Source organism: Eurypyga helias, unplaced genomic scaffold, assembly GCF_000690775.1.
Source record: "Eurypyga helias isolate BGI_N326 unplaced genomic scaffold, ASM69077v1 scaffold4404, whole genome shotgun sequence".
Lineage (NCBI taxonomy): Eukaryota > Metazoa > Chordata > Aves > Eurypygiformes > Eurypygidae > Eurypyga > Eurypyga helias.
The window spans coordinates 1050-18215 of NW_010246787.1; the positions used below are offsets into that span (position 1 = coordinate 1050).

The 17166-nt window shown below is 49.5% G+C and overlaps 1 protein-coding gene across 1 annotated transcript in view; it reads left to right on the top strand.

Annotated features, from left to right (window-relative positions):
* Positions 1–2280: 2280 nt before the first annotated feature.
* The window catches only part of LOC104508793 (zinc finger CCCH domain-containing protein 3-like), a gene marked incomplete at both ends in the record, with an annotated part of 45768 nt that continues 30882 nt past the window's right edge, over positions 2281–17166 (top strand). The window contains 2 exons of the mRNA XM_010150525.1: positions 2281–2474; positions 14842–14923. Coding sequence (XP_010148827.1) covers positions 2281–2474; positions 14842–14923 — 276 coding nt within the window. The remainder of the gene's footprint in view (positions 2475–14841; positions 14924–17166) is intronic.

Sequence of the window (17166 nt, forward strand, 5' to 3'; positions counted from 1 at the left end):
TAATGGTCACCCGGTCCAACCCCCTTGCCATGAGCAGGGACACCTTCCACTGGACCAGGTTGCTCCAAGCCTCATCCAGCCTGGACCTGGTCCAGTGTTTCTACACCCTCACTGTAAAAAATTTCTTCCTTTTCTCTGGTCTGAATCTCCCCTCTTTTACTTCAAAACCATCACCCCTTGTCCTGTCGCTACAGGCCCTGCTAAAAAGTCTGTCCCCATCTTTCTTACAAGCCCCCTTTAAGCATTGAAAGACCGTAGTAAAGCTTTTCCAGAGCCTTCTCTGCTCCAGGCTGAACCCCCCAACTCTCCCAGCCTGTCCCCACGTCAGCGGGGCTCCAGCCCTCGGAGCATCACCGTGGCCTCCTCTGGACTCTCCGTGTCTCTCCTGTGCTGGGGACCCCAGAGCTGATGCAGTGCTTGAGGTGGGGTCTCAGCAGAGCGGAGCAGAGGGGGAGAATCCCCTCCCTCGCCCTGCTGACCATCAGTTACTTGATATAATCTTTATTGGCTACATTAGGGTACTGATACGGCCACGAGACCTTTCTCCACCTCCTGCAGCCAAGGGTGGTGGCACCCTTGGACGCGCAGAGGTTTGCTCTGAGCCGGTCCGTGGGTTGGCCTGATGTCCCTCCTGCCATCAGTACCTACAGACAACGATGCCACAGCTACGTCTCTTTGCAAATAACCTTATCTTGTTAAAATTAAGACTTGATGCTCCTCTCCCAGCAGTTTCATGAGGACCAAGCCCTGGGGAAAGTGGAACCAGGACAGCAGCTCCTTTGTGCAATCCCCATCCCCTCTGTAAAAACCAGGCAGCGATTCTCCGAGCTCGGTAGCCACTGGCAACAGCCTGATGAAATGAATAGGCTGTCATGCTAAGCACTAAGAAATGTAACTATTACATTTTACAATTCTCTTTTTCTTTGCGGCACATGTTCATTTAAAGGTAATGCTCTCCGGGGTTTGCATTCTGCTGATAGGGTAGCGGGATCTTAATTTACAGATATTCTCCAGTAATGCGTGCTTTATATACGTTCTGCTAATAGCATTATGAGCATAGTTTGGACTAATACAAAATTAGAGCTCTAATTTGCATAAACAAATTACTGTTTGGATTAGCGCTAAATGAGGAAGACGACTGATATTTGAGGAGATTTGATTTGGCTGCAACGACTCTGTTTGTATAACGACGGATGTAAGAAAACGAGCTGGGTGGCTCCGTGTGGGTTGGGAGGGAGGTGGGATGGTGCAGCAGATACTGTCAAACAGAGCAGGTTTTGGTGGCAGATGAGCCTCTCGGGGACGTATTTGTCCCTAGGGTGCCCCTTCAGAGCTTACTAATCCTTCAGAATCAATGTGGGCAGCGCTAACTGGATCGCAGCTCCTGACCTCTCACTGTCCCGCAGCCTCACTGCGGGATTTGGAGATGTAGGGGAGAGATGGAGAGTTGGAGAAGGGTCCCCAACCCTACTCACTTGACCCTGCTTGGATCCCAGCATCCGCTCCAGGCAATAGATCCGGGACAGCAGCACTCTTGGGTGACTCGGCCCATGCAAGGATGTAGCAAAACACTTGCAAGAGCCAGATTTGGGGGGGAGAAATAATAATAATGTCAAAATTACCGTACCTAATAATAATAATAATGATACTCAAAGCTTGTAGAGCTCCGTGAAACTTGGCTAAGCTCAGGTAAGGTCCCACATGGCCAGCTTCCTCGTGGCATTGCATCCACATTTCTCTCTCTGTTTTCTGCTGGGGTTGGAGGTACAAGCCAAGGGTGTGAGATGGGGCATCAGCCCTGGCTGCGTGGGCTCACCTGGATCCCGTTTCAGATGCACCAGGCTGCCCGTTAAGAAGTACAGGCGAGCAGTGTGGGTTGAAGCCGTGCTGTGCACGAGGCGTTGGGAGGGATGACAAGTGTCTACAGAGTTTTAGGGACAAACACCATTGCTGTGTCCTAGCAGGCCGTGGTTGAGTGGGGGCCTGACCTTCAGCACATGGTGTCTTCCTCTGTTGCATTGTGCTGGGCGAGCTGGGGGAAAGAAATGGCTTTTTGTTGCACGTGGGAAGCGGTACCAGATGGAGAGTCCTTGGGGTTTGTTGGTTTTGGTGTAAATCACAGGGAATCGGAGCTTTTCCTCTGTCTACAGCAAGAGCATCCCTGGTTCCTTCCTGCATCACCTCCATCCTCAGGCAGCTGAGTGTCTGCTCATGAAGCAGCAGCTCCTTACAATATCTTCCCTAGTTTGGGCTTACCTTGACTTTATCATTTCCTTGCAGATCCCTGCTGGCAAGCCAGACGCGCCCGTTGCCTCAAGGTGGCAAGTCCCCACACGTGCAACAGAGATGGAGGAGCAAAGGCTATCGCTGCATCGGCGGGGTGATGTACCGAGTGTCGGCGAATAAACTCTCCAAGACTTCCAGCACCCCTGGCCGGGGCAGAGACCTGAGCACCAAGAGCCCCGGCAGAGCAGGTGAGCAGCAAGAATTTGTGCTGGTCTGCATCCAAAATCCAGTGATATCCCGGCTTTGGCACCGAGGTTTGTTCTTAGCTGCTTATTCCCAGCCCATGTGTTGGAACTCATCCTCTGGCCTCACAGGAGCCCAGACGCAAAGGCGATGGGCAACCCATCGTTGCCAGAGCGCATCCCCCAGCTCTTCTTGCTTTACAGTAGGACTGAAGGGAAAATACTGTAGAAGAAATGAAAGGTTTAAGAAAATTGAAGTTTTTCTTAACTCAGGTTTTGTTCAAGCTTGTAGAGATGTGCTGTTAAACTTGTTTCTTTTTTTAACTGGAGCAAAGTCTTGGGCAGCTTCAGATGGCACCTCAAGGTTAAACGTGTTGGAGACGCTCATCAAATGGCATTCAGTATTGACTTAAGAAAGCTGGAGAACTATAAAACAAGCATTTTGACACTGTTACCGGCTTTACGTTTAGCTTCAGTTAAACCTGTGTTTGAGCTCTTCTACTTCATGCCTCAAGTGTGGCACTTCGGCAAGACCAGGTTTTTTAACTGTGATGATAGTATTTCTTTGAGTTTCTACTTGGAGTCAAATAGTTTTGCTCCATAACTGCTTTATGGACAAATTTGGGGGACAGTTAAGCTGGGAAAGGCAAAGCCAATGGTTTGAGTTGGAAGGGACCATAAAGACCATCTAGTTCCAACTCCCCTGCCATGGGCAGGGGCACCTTCCACTAGACCAGGTTGCTCCAAGCCTCATCCAGCCTGGCCTTGGACACTTCCAGGGATGGGGCATCCACAGCTTCTCTGGGCAACCTGTTCCAGTGCTTCACCACACTCTCCGGGAAGAATTTCTTCCTGATATCCAATCTAAACCTCCCCACTTTCAATTTAAATCTGTTACCCCTTGTCCTGTCACTACAGGCCCTTGTAAAAAGTCCCCCCCAGCTTCCTTGTAGCCCCTTCAGGTACTGGAAAGTGCTCTAAGGCCTCCCCAGAGCCTCCTCTTTTCCAGGCTGAACAAATGCCGAAGGCATTTTACATACAGTGGGAAAGTGGATGAAGAGAGGCAATAAAACAGCACAGTGTTGTTCAGAGGTGCAGCGTCGGAAACTGCCTGCACCCCGATGCGTGGTGGGGTGTCCTGGGTAGTTCTAAACCCACAACAGGGATTAGGGAAGGAAGGAACTTTGTTCAGGCACAAAAATCCCATCAACAAGAGAGCTGAGCAGGTCTGGGAAGTTGGAAAAACATGAGGAAAATTAGGAGCAAACAACAACATCTCATTAAAGAGTAAGTAACTCCCCACCCCCAAAGCTCGCTCGCAGCCGGTAAGTGGTGTTGGAGAGAAAATGGAGAGGGGAAAATGAGGGGCAGGCAGAAAAGGGACAGCCGACGATGCTAAATCCTTGCTGCACATCATCGCTGGTGGGGAGGGGGGCAGAGATTTAGCTTAAACCATGGATTAGCTGCCTGGGAAATGAAGATGCCTGCAGACGGTGACAGAGGTAGGAGGATGCTGCAGTGGCCAAAGAGGCACGGAGCCGATGGAGCGTCGCTTTCAGGTAATATCCCTTCTGAGAGCGTTAAAGGGATGCTCGGGAGTGGTTTGGGGACTGTTTCCCGGTGTTTTTGCAACTCAGCTCTGCTCAGGACAGATTTTTGGTGGCTGACTAGCCTGCAACATGCTCCTCGCTGCTGGCTCTGCAAATCGGCGCCTGCACGCGCGTGAGCCCGCGTCCATATGGCTGGTTTTGAAGCCTGTGATTCTACCTGTGAGCCGTTAAATCCTTGGCTTTGGTGCTGTGTCTGGAGGAGGGCGGGCAAGGATCAGACTTCTGAGGTGTGGAAATAAAGGCTATAAAGGGGTTTGTAGACCAAACAAATCCTGGTGTCAGCGATGTCAGATTTTTTCAAGAGCTTTGCTAGCAGCAGCAGGATTTTCCAAAGTGTCTCAACCAAACCAGCTCAAGGGTGTTTCTGTCATGAGCACCATCCCTGGGCATTGAAGCTGTCACTGAAGGCAGCAAACATCTTACCAGAGTACAAGAAAAGGGGTGAAACCCCCAAGACCTGGGCAGGGAAGATGCTAGCTGGAGCAGGTCCGGTTCTGGTGTCATGTTTGAGGTTGGAGTTGAACGACTGGGAAGGGTCCAGGGGAGAAGTGATGCCTGGATGGATTGGAAATGTGGAGGACCTGGGTCTGTGCATTCTGAAGAGGAGGAGATGGAGGTGTTGCAGGTCTTGGAGTTCCTAAAGAGCTGCCAAGCAAATGAAGGATGTGTTCTCCATGGCCAGGCAGAGCAGCCAAAACCCAAGGGGCTCAAACTGTATCAGGAAGGGCCCAGAGAGATGAAGTGCTGGAGTAAGTTGGCTGGGTTGGCTCTGAAATCTCTGTTATTGGGGTTTTTTTAAAGAACAGGTTACATGAACTTCTGTTTGGGGAGGACAAAGGTGCTTCTTGCAGCAAGGAGGTAGCCTTGACTCCAACTGCCCAATTTCCAGTCCATGCATTGGTGACTTGAATTTGGCTGCTGGGAGATGGTTGGGAGGACTTAACTTCCCACCACCGTGCTTGTATCACTAATTCTGCTGCTGTTTGGAGGACCAGCTTTTTCCAAGCCCGAATCTTGTGCATTCTGTATTTAAAATGCCCTTTCCAGATAATTTTTTTGTCATTTATCTGAGTGCAAGAAAGTCTCTGAATTTGTCTGGCCAACGGGAAACAGCAAAGTCCTGCGTAGGCAGCTCAGTAAGGGCTGATGGATTCATCCTGTCCGTGAATATCCACCCCTGGGCTGGGACCAAACGGAGAAACATCAGTCCAGAGTGCAATTTCATAGAATCACAGGATCACAGAGCAGTTTGGGTTGGAAGGAACCTTAAAGACCATCCAGTTCCAACCCCCCTGCCATGGGCAGGGACACCTTCCACTAGACCAGGTTGCTCCAAGCCTCATCCAGCCTGGCCTTGGATACTTCCAGGGATGGGGCATCCACAGCTTCTCTGGGCAACCTGTCCCAGGGCCTCCCCACCCTCTCCGGGAAGAATTTCTTCCTGATACTTAAATTCTGGGAAAGGAATTGAGCCAAAGGTTTGATGGGAAGATATTTTGCAAATTCAAGTATTGACATTGCTCTTGTGTTTTTCCTGGGGATTTTGGATATGTGGAAGGAAACAGCAAAGATTTTCAAGCGGTTTAGTTTGCAGAGGTAACCTAAAGCAGCTTTAGAAAGCAAAGAATCGGTAACAGGCAGGGGGTGAGCGTGCACCAGCAAGCACTGGAGTTTTGCAAATACTTTCCCCCCCTTTTTGGTGTCTATTTTAAAATAACAAGATTTTCACAGAGATGTGAAGGTGACTCAGCAGATCAGAGCTGCTGGATGGTGATGGGGAGGGACCTGTTCCCTGTTGTGGCTTTATCGAGGGTGACAGGGCACGGAAGAGATGTGATATCCCCCCCACCCCATCTTTCCTTCCCCAGTGGTACTGTGTCATTTAGTGAGGTCCTGTTTGTGGAAACAGGTTTAATCATAGAATCTCAGAATGGTTTGGGTTGGAACAGACCTTAAAGATCATCCAGTTCCAACCCCCCTGCCATGGGCAGGGACACCTTCCACTAGACCAGGTTGCTCCAAGCCTCATCCAGCCTGGCCTTGGACACTTCCAGGGATGGGGCATCCACAGCTTCTCTGGGCAACCTGTTCCAGGTTTGGCCCCAGCTTCCAGGTCCCTCCTGGGGACAGAAGGTCCCTTCCAGGGCTATTTTTTATAAAAGACAGACCCATCTATATATATTTTCTATTATATTATTTCTTTTGCTGTAGTCTGCTTCCCCCTGCCACACAGCACGTTGGGTTTGTAACCATAAAGCCCTGGTAACTGGTGTGTGTCAGTATTCTCGTGTCATCTTTCAGCTCTCACTGTAATTCATCCTCCTTCGCAGGGACGGATTCAACACACACCAGCCTCTCTCGCTTTACGATAACTGGGGCTGGCGGGGCGGAAGATTTGTGTGCGCTCACCGGGTACGAGCCTTCACACGTTTACCGAACGCTCTGTGTTTTCAACACTTGACAAAGTTTATTTAAAAGGTGAAAAAACCCCCAGCTTTTCCTTTCCCTTCCAGTGCCAGACGCTGTGTGTTTGGGGTAGCAGAGAGATGGGAAATGCTCCTGACAGTTTAATAGCTTGGAGTTTACTTACGGTGGGTTATAATTCTGCTGTTTGCCTGAATTTATTGGGTTGGTATTTTGTCTCTTCGTGGCCCGACTACAATAAGAAACGCGGCGCTAGTTGCTGCGGCTGATCCATCCGTGCCGTCGTACTAACCCTGCCAGGCCTGTGGGATGGGCAGTGCTGGTGGTAAGTTAAATTTGGTCCTAGGAATGCACCTCCTGCAGCCCTGCGCTGTATGGGGGGTCAATCCTGGGGCTACCCAGGATACAGCAACTCATCCATCTCCCTGGAGTAAAACCCGGAGGGGTTTTGCCACAGCTCATCCACAACTCACTGCATTACCAGTGGTGCAGCATCGGGAACATCCCGGCTTGGGGACAGGGAAAACATCACTGCAAACCCAGGAAAAGTTTCTGATGGTGTTTTCAGCATGAAGAAGCCGTCTGGAGTGATTCGTGGGTTTGGGCATCACAGTGGTCCATGCAGCTGCTGAGAACTGTGCTCTCATCGCATGTGTGAGACTGCTCCCAGAGGGTTTACTGCGAGTTCTGTGCTCGTCTCCTGAACGCCACAGATGAGTTACAGAAATAAAAAGACTTTTCGCTTTCCCGGCCAGCTGGTGAGCTCAGATGTCCCATAACTCAGGCGCTCAGGCAAGGATGGAAAAGGCTCGGAAGGAGACATCTAGCTGCAGACACGGGGCTCGGACATGCGCTTCACATCCCCTTGCAGGACAGAGATGCAGTGTCAAACATGAAAAAGCTCCTTACCCCTGGGATAACTAGGATTTCTACAACTCTTTATTTTTCATTTTGCAGAAATAGTAGAAAATAAGATAGCGGGATGGTTTGGAAAGCATTCGATACGTTGCAATTAATTAAGCAAGCCTAGTAATTGGGTTTGTCTGCTCACAGTGAACCTCTCCTTCATTTCCTTCTACAGCTGCTGTTATTCAGCCACTTGAGGAATTTTCATGAATTTGGGAAAACAAGCAAAAGGTCCTGGCAACACAGCATTTCACAAAGAAATTCGAAAGGGGAAATAAAAAAGTAACCCACGGCCCTGTACAAGATTGAAAGCAGCAGAAACCAAATTAAGGTTTGACATTGTCCGGAAAACAGCCCTGACCCCAATCTAGGCACGAGCCACCGCCGCTGCGCTGAGAGGTATTGCTCACCGCGAGCTGGGGCTGGCTCCAGTGGTGTTTTGCTGGCATCCAGGCTGTTTTCCATGGGTAAATCTTCACCTGCACGAATTCCTCATCCTCGGCTGAGGTTCTACCTCCTGGGAGGTGTGTGGGAGCCCCTGTGTGACCGAAGGCTCATGGATGGAGGGATGCTCCTGGGGGGCAGCCAGTCCCTCAAGCAGCATGATTTTACTTATTGGTGGTTTTCAGTTTTTCACAACTGTAGGACCCAGAAGCCTTGGAGATGCCCAATTCTTCCATGGTTTCTGAGCTCCCAAAGTTGGAGGTTTAAGAGGAGCTTTAAGTTCTCCCAAGCTGCTGCCATGTGTCTCCCAAGACGGCTGGGATGGTGGCAGAGCTATGGCTCTGGATGCAGAAGAGCAAATCATTTCTAAACTCATGGTTGAGTTCAACCCTCCAGGGCTGAGGGTCTTTTCCTGCATCCAGCCTCTCTCTCTCCCTGCGTAACATCCCCTCCTCCCTGAATTTCCCTACCCTGCTATGACAGCATCTTAGTGCACATCTGAGGAGACGGAAGATGCGACTCCTGCATCCCGCACAGATGACTGATGCTCATCAACCCAGTTTCAGATGCAGTGGGAGAACAGGCTTGGTGAAAAGAGGAAGATAACCATGGCGCAGGAAGCCACGCGCTGGAAGAAGGTGGCTCTGGCCTCCTTGTTTACTAACTAATTTTAGAAGTGCTAAACACCGCAAAAATGCACTTCCCATGTTTGCAAAGGTGATAAAATGCTCAGCACTGCCGTTGGGCTGGCCAAGGGCTTGCGTGGACTCCTCTGAGCCTCTTGGCTTTTTAAAATAGAAAGAGAAGGATTTAATACTGGAACGTTTGCACCACCCATGCCCTGCCACCTCTGCTTGGTCTTCAAACAGGTATTAGGGAGCATTCACTCTGGTGTGCCGAGCTTTGCCTCTTCCCCTAGTCCATGGCCATTGCAGCAGCTCATCTGGTACGTGGGAGCATCCCAAGCTGCTTTAGCTTGTTTGCCCATCGTGGCCTCAACTTTCCTGTCTTCCTCCTGCAAAGCACCTTGAATGTGTTAGGATCAAGTGGTGGAAGGGTAAGGAAGAAGTTGGTGGAGGAGAGGCCAACCCAATGCACCAAGGTGTGAGAACAGCGGGAAACGGAGTGTTGCATTATCAGGTTTCAATTGGTTTTGGTGTTGCTTGTGCTGAGACCCACTTGTGCTCAGCCCCTTGGAGCTGAATTCCTTGTTTTTGAGATTGCTCAGTCTTTTACCCCTCTTGAACTCAGTCCCTTGGCTCCTTTTGTGCTCAATCCCTTTTCTTTGGGATTGCTCAATCCCTTGGCCCCTTCAGTCTCAGTCCCTTGGTTTTGGGTTTGCTTAATCTCTTGCACCTTTTGAATTCAGTCCCTCAGCATCTTCAGACTCAGACCCCTGGTTTTGGGATTGCTCAATCCCTTGACCCTTTTTGAACTTAATCCCTTGTCTTTGGGATTGCTCAATACCTCACCTCTTTAGAGCTCAATCCTTTGGCCCCTTTTGAAGTCCATCCCTTGTATTTGGGATTGCTCAATTCTTTAGCCCTTTTGAGCTCAGTCCCTCAGCTTCTTCTGGCTCAGTCCCTTGGTTTTGGGATTGCTCAATCCCTTGACCCCTTTTGAGCTCAATCCCTTGGCCCCTTCACGCTCGGTCCCATGGCTTTGGGATTGCTCAATCCTTTACCCTTCTGGAGTTCAATCCTTTGACCCCTTGGAGCTCAATCCCTTCTTTTTTGGGATTCCTTACACCTTTTGAGCTAAATTCCACGGCTCCTTCAGTCTCGATGCCTTGTCTTTGGGATTGCTCAATCTCTTACCCCTTTTGTGCTCAATCCCTTGGTTTTGGGATTGGACAATCCCTTGGTCCCTTTTGAGCCGAATCCCTCAGCTCTGGGATTGAAGGCACTGGTGGGCAGGGACCTGGTCTCCTCAAGGAGCACCACTAGATCCAGCACTGCTGTAGACCAGAGCTTGCAGAGCTCAGGAGATGCTCCACAGAGCCTGCTCCAGCCTCCTTCCAAGCATCTGCTTGTACAACAACATCAAACTCGGAACACGCTTCATTAATTGATGTTGCTTCACTAGTAAAAACTCGTGACTGCCTGACCCAGGGACATACTTGTTCCTGCTCGGAGCTGGGGCAGAGGCAGGAGAGTGCAAGAAGCTTTGCTGGTGTAGCAGCAGCTCATCCCTTGTTTTGCTGTTACCTTCTGGAGAGTGAGGGCTTCTGCTGTCCGGTGAGGAAAATAAATTACCCCCAGCAGCTGCTAGTGCTGATCATCTGAAACAGTGGAGCCCACTTAAATGAATAATAATTAAAGAAATAAATTTCCCCAAGTGCCAGCCTCAAAACTTTTTGTTCAGCAATAAAGTGAAGGGGAGCCTTGCAAAATGAATCGCTTGGCTGTTTCCGAAGTAGGCTGCCTGCGCCGCGGCGGGCAAAGCGGGCTTATAATGGGACTTATTAAAGGAGCCAGCGTGGTTCAAGGAAGCTTTTTCCTGGGTGCCAAGGTCATGCATGAAACAGGATGAGCAGAAGCGAGTGTGGCTAATGGCAAAACCCCTTCTGATGAGTGAAAAATAACGGGAAGCTGGGATGACCCCGTTGCGGTCATCCCCGAGTCAGAGCATCGGGTGGTGGAGCCGATTACCTGCCGCGGTTCCCTGGGCAAAGCCCTGGTTGTTTCCTCTCTCTGTGTTGCGTGTCCATAAATCATCCTTGATTTGGGGCAGTTGAAGCAGACGGGCAGCAGTGGGCTCGGCAGTTTCCTCTGTCCCTAAAGAGGGTGACAGGCATGGTGGGCACAGGCCATCACCCTAATGATGCTTTCACCCTCTTGCACATCCCTTGGTCCCAGCACACCTCTGCAACTTCTCCCTTTGTTTTAGGCTATTTCAGTTTTCTGCAGCCTTTCCACCATACAAAAAATTACTGGATCAAATGCACAAACAGCCCTTTCTACATGAGGAGATTCTGGTCTTTGGGCTGTGCCTTAGGAGCAATAAAATCCTTCCTAAATAATTAAGCGGGTAATAATTAACTGCGCTCCCTCCATGCAATATTTGCAGCTGATTTTTAAGGCAAAGGAAAATTTCAAGCATCCTTTTTGGTGTGCATGTGTGGCATTGCAAGCCCTTGGACGCGGCAGGGGGGAAGTGAGCAGGGATGTTAGAGCTGGATGGAAGCATCCTGCTCCCGGTGCTAGGATCCTGGGAAGTACTGTGTGTTGCTCCTGAGTACGGTTCCTGGGCTGCCAAGGCAAATCTGCCAGCCCTTCACCAGAGAAGGATCAGGTTGCAGGCAAGGGACCCCTCAAGCCATGAGATATGTTTTGGGGTTGTGGAAGAAAAGGGTCCTAATTAACGTAGGGGTGCTGGTGACGAGGTGCAGAATCTGACCCGCTAGTTTTAAACACATGTTGGGGTTGTGGACCCTTCAGCAGGGTTAAATTGTGGCTCTTTGCCCTTTTCCATCACAAGCTGAAATTTTGAGCGGGACGGGCTAAGCAGAGGCAAACGCCGTGGAAAACACCATGGGATCGCTCAGCTGTGGATTCCTTCAGAGGAGCAGGGGAAAAAAAAGAAAGGGAGGTAGGCTGTAGCCCCCGCTATTAATCATAGCTGTAATCATGCATTTAATGAACATGACAGCTCCCGCTCCCTCCAGAGAGACGCGTCGAGTCTCACGGCTGGGTTAGGTACAACAATCACTTCTCGACGCTCGCGCTTGATAACACCGAGAGCCGCCGGAGCAGCCAGTGTCAGGCTGGGATGATGCATTAAGAGAAACAACCCCGTCTGCACGGGCTGCGCATTTCCTTACAAATGATGCGCTTCAAACCGACTAAATCATTAAGAAGGAGGGAAGAAAAAAAACAAAGCAGAGAGAGAAAAACACCTGTCCCTTATGCAGGGTATAAAATATCAAGCCTGACGCCGCCGTACTGTGTGTAATCAGTTTAAAAGCCCTTAATGTGCAGTTCTTGATGCTCTCCCCGGCAGCTTTTATTTTTTCCATCTTTTTTTTTTCCTCCCCCTGTTGTTCCCGCTGCCTTTGAGTGTGCACAGGGGAGGAACTTGCCATCCCACTTATTTAAATCTCTGCGGCCAGGGACTTTTTCCAGTGTAGAGGAATGCATAATGCGGGATGTGCGAGTTGCTCTCCCGATTCTGATGCCCTCCCCATTAGGTGAGCAACTGGGGAGAAAAACAGGATGGATTTGGGACTGGCATCTGTCCTGCAAACCCAAAATCATAGATGCATAGAGTGGTTTGGGTTGGAAGGGCCCTTAAAGATCATTTAATTCCAACCCCTCTGCCATGGGCAGGGACAACATGAGTTGTGTCTGGACCAAACGAGACTCCCAGAGATCAGCATCAAACCCTGAGGGCATCATTTTGGCTTTTTGTTTAATTTAGTCCGGACTGCAGCAAATTTCAGCTCCTGATTTTTACATTTAATCCTTATCCAGTTTTCGATGTCTTTTGTTCAGTCCCGGTTTCACACCCCGTGGGTTACTTTGATAATACAGATACACCCTGAATCTCCACTGTCTGCAGAATATCAGATGCTTTGCATTTATTAATGCGAATCTCTTGGTAGCGGCTCTAACTGGGCATCACAAGTCGGTAGCCACTCTGAAAATCGAATCTTGGGCTCCTTGGGCCTCCTTAAAGGCCTGAGACATCAAACCCGCTCCCTCCAATCTCCTCCCTTGCTGCTTTGATGCTCCCAGAGCCTTGCTTGTATTTAAACTTCTTTTTGCACAGTGCAAAAGCTTCTAAAAATACCATCACACCAGAGCCAGTGGAGTTTTATGGAGTTTTCTCCATAAATCCCAATCGACGAGGAAATATGTAATTAGAGAGCTTCTTAACCGACAGCGTTACGCAGCCGCTGGGCTATCTCCTCCTGGGGAAATATTTAGGTGGTTTCCTAATAGTTCGGAGAGGATTTGCATGTGGGGTGAGGAATTAGGCAGCGGGAAAAAATGTTTCTTTGCCAGCTGCCTGTCTGACACTTCGCCAGACCTGGTCGGCACGCTGGATGGCTGCATCTCACCTGGATTTTGCCATGGATGGGACCGGCTCTCGGACGGTTAAACTGCCTCGAGGCTGTGAGTTAATTCACAGCAAGAGCCTGTAACGGGAGATGCGCATCGCCTGTCCACATATAATAACATGACTCCTTGCCAGAAGATAAAAGCTGGGCAAGAAAAAACCCCAAACATTAAGCCCTGGATGTATTTTTGCTCTATATAAATTAAAAACCAGTGACGTGAGGTTGTTGCAACTTTTATTTATTTACTTATCTATTTATTTCTTTAGTGATTGTTCCTTTCTGGCCAAGATGTGGTTGTCAGGCTGGTTTAACTAAAAGGATGGCACACAAGCACAGGAGTGTGTTTGTCCCCGAGAGTCCACTTTTATGCCCGGGTATTAAATATTTAGCGAGATTGTCTGCTGCCCTGGGGAGCCGGTTCCTGGTACAGCCCATCCTGCTGAGCTTGCTTTAAGGAGCATTAAACATAATTGCAGAGGGCTGAGGGATGCTCTATCCCTAACCTAATGGTCAGACTTTAATTTGGGTCTGTCTCCCTGCGTCAGCTGGGAGGTCAACCTTGCTCAAGCGCGCTGGCTTCTTAACCCACGTCATTGCCAAAAGATGCTCTGTGGCATCTTTGGAACGACCTGAAGTTGATGTACGGTTATTTTAGCGCCGAAAACTAGTTGGAAAGATGCTTCTACAGTGAGGCAGCTCTGTGACAAGGGGGAAGCCAAAAAAGTCATGCAAAAAAGCCCCTCAGCAGTGGCTCAACTGCCCGGTTGACACTTGACGCGCTTGTGGCAAGCTGAAGTGAGCTTGTGGCAAGCTTGAATGCGCTTGCCGGTGAGTTGTACGAAGCTTGCTCAGTGCCTCTGATAGACAGGCATGTGTTGCCCGGACCAGCATCGCGCCTGTGCCGACTGCTTTTGTTTGCAGAGGGAACAGATGGGGCTTCGCCGACGCCGGCAGCCCGAGTGACAGCTCGCGCGTGGGGAGAGCGCGGTGCCGCGCTATCAAATTCCACTCGCTCACTCTCCAACACGCCCGGGCTGGCAGGTGAGTGACTCAGCCGCTCTCGTACCACCTGGAAAGCTGAGATACAGCCTTTGTTTTCAATTCATTCTTTCCTACGCCAGTCAGGGACAATTTAATTATGTGCATGTATGTATCGGAGGCAGGCGCTGGGCTTCCCCGGCCGGCTGTAGGGAGCAGCCAAGCCAAGCGTGGACTGATAGTGCAAGCGTGCAAGGGTTTTTTGGCATGTTTGGGTGCTGAGGGGAAAGGTGTTTGGAGCTAGCAAGGAGGCCTTTTGCCGTGGCTGCTCTGGAGGTGCCAGTAATGTGAAGGTCCGTAAAGAGCATCTTCACCCATCTGGGCTCTGGGAGCTGCTTGCTTTGGGTTAAGCGATAAGATCATAAAATCTTGGAAGGGTTTGGGTTGGAAGGGTCTTTTGAAGGTCATTTAGTCCAGCCCCCTGCAGTGAGCAGGGACACCTTCCGCTAGAGCAGGTTGCTCAGGGCCTCATCCAGCCTGACCCCGAGTTTTTCCGGGGATAGGGCATCTCCCACCTCTCCGGGCAACCTGTGCCAGTGTTTCTCCAGCCTCAGCATAAAACATTTCTTCCTTTTATCTAGTCTGAATCTGCCTTCTTTTAGCTTAAAACTGTTACACCTTGTCCTGTCACTACAGGACCTTGTAAAAAGTCTCTCTCTGTCTTTCTTCTAAGACACTTTTAAGTCTTGAAAGGCCTGAAGAAGGTCTCCCCAGCACCTTCTCTTCTCCAGGCTAAACAACCCCGGCTCTCTCAGCCTTACTTCATAGGAGACGTATCCCACCCCTCTGATAATTTTTGTGGATCTAAGATACTGAGGACCGTGTGAATTCCTGCAAAATGTTATGATTCTGAACAAATTGTCTGCCTTTTTTTCTCTGTTTCCAACAGCGAGGTTGCATTGCACCCCCAGTCCTGGCTTCTCTCCATCCGGCTGCCTCAACAGATCAGCTACGAGCCGATACATCGCCAGGTCTGTATTCGCGGGGAGGAACGGCGTGCTTCCCCTCCCGATGCTGCGCGTGATTTATGCTCAGGAGGGTGTCAGCAGCTTGAGACGCAGCTATTTAACTGGCTGTTTGTTCAGCGAAGCTCTGGCCGCTGCTGTTCCTCCAGCCTCTGCTACGGGGTGGTTTTAAGTTCAGCAAAAAGCTGCGGTTTCTGTTTGGAAAAGGTTTGAAAGCAGATAGCAACACCTTTCTGCGAGCAAAGGGTGCCAAATTCCACTCAGAAAGTCCCTTTTTAAATCAACTGTATTGTTCTGGAGGGGTATTTGGGGTTTTTCCCCCCCAGCTCAGCAGCCCATCCCAATTTAACCCAGCAAACCAGCAGGTTTTCCTTCTCAGTCTCCAAGCCACAAACTGGGAACCTGCCACGTGGCAACTGGAAAGCACTGTGTGTGGGAGAATGCCATCACGTTGCCGCTGTTCAGCGCCCTACCAGCTTTCTCCTTGCCTCCCTTTTTTTATGCTGCAGATGTGCCACATATCACTGTGTCCTTAAGTGTGCACATTTGCAGACAAGTCCCTCTTAATTGTAGCAGACTAAAATTTATTCCCGAAGTGTGTTGGTTCCAGATGTCTGTATACAGACGTAATGCCAGATTCTAGCTATATTTTATCATATCCTACCACTGACATCAACCAATTTGAAATGTGCCATCGGAGTTAATTGAGTCCAACTTCCAAATGCTTTCCGAGCAGGTCAGCATGCTGGTGACCCGGCCAGGTGTCACAAGTAGATGGGGTGTTGACTGTGGGAGAACCTTTTTCCAGCATCATAATTTGAGCAAAGAAATACTCTTTTTTTAAGAAGAGTATTTTAAAGGAGCCTTTTAAAGAGTATTTTCAAGAGTGTTTTAAAAGAGCTTTTTAAAAGGCTTGCCTTGTGTTAGCCTTGGAAGCACCTCAAGTACCACGAACCAGTTTGTGGTGGGACTTGGTGTCCCCCCCGAGCCATTTGTGATGCAAGAGGTGGTGGCATTTCTGATGCTGAAATGGGGGTTTGGCATTCAGCATTTTGGCTGTATGCAGTTGTCTTTTCCTCATGGTGTTTTAACTTGAGAGCTGCAGACAACCAATAATTACAGAGGTAAAAACATGCCTTCTGCCCTAAAATAGTTTTCTTGAGCGAGTATTTATCATGGGTAATGTTTCTGTGACCCTTAGACCTGTGGTTCTTGCACCAGGAGGACCAAGACTGTGGAAGTAGATAAATATTATGTAATATTTATATATTACACACATATTAAAATAATTTTAGATATAAATGTTTATCCTTAGTCTCTAAGGAGGCAGTGCATACAACTACCCAGAGAACCTAAGGCGAATGGCTTTGTTTGCCCCCATGCAGAGCACTGTGTCCTCTGCAAACTTAAGTTGACCGGGCTGTTCCATCTAATTATCTGTTCGGAGAGATGAAACGTGCCCTCCGTGGCGTTGCATTCACCCGGATCTCAACACTTACCCTCTTCCTCCTGATCCCGTACATCTCTATAGCTGCTGGGTCATTACCTCTTCAGCTGGAAGCTCATGGGAAACGTGTGCTAAGCAAATTCTGATATCCTTAAGTAACTTGTAACGCTACCAGGCAATTAATAGTGAGTTCTTCTGATGTTTGGTGTTACCTTGCGTTCCTGTGGCCGTCACGTAGGCTGTCATTTGTTGAGATCCATAAGCAGGTGCCCACTTGAAGACCTTGAATAGTCCTGGGGAGTGCCAGGGATGTGTGCTGAAGTGCCCTCTAAGTTGTTCTGCCTTTGCATCCTGTGCTGCATGAGCCCAGCATGGGAGAGGATGTTTTCTGCCTCACCATGTTCCTCAAAACTGCAAAAAGCTCTTTCCATGCTCATAAAATCATAGGAGAGAATCACAGTTATGGGGGTGGGAAGGGATCCCTGGAGAGCTCTGTCCTTCCTCCTGCCCCAGAGGTCCTCTTTGCCCTTCCAACTTATCTCTCGGAGGTCTGGTTCCATCTTCTCTGCACCATCCCATTAAGAAGTCACAGAGGACAATGAGATCCCCTTGGCCTTCTCGTGGCTGAGCAAATCCACCCATGGCCTCTGCTCAGATGTCCTGTGCTCCAGCCCCAGCCATCTTGGTGGCCTCCACTGGATGCACTGCCATTCGTCACTGTCTGTACTGGGAGCCCCAAACTGCGGTCTTTCAAGTGCCAAATATCGGGGATAAATCCCCTTTCTCACCTTCCTGGCAGCAT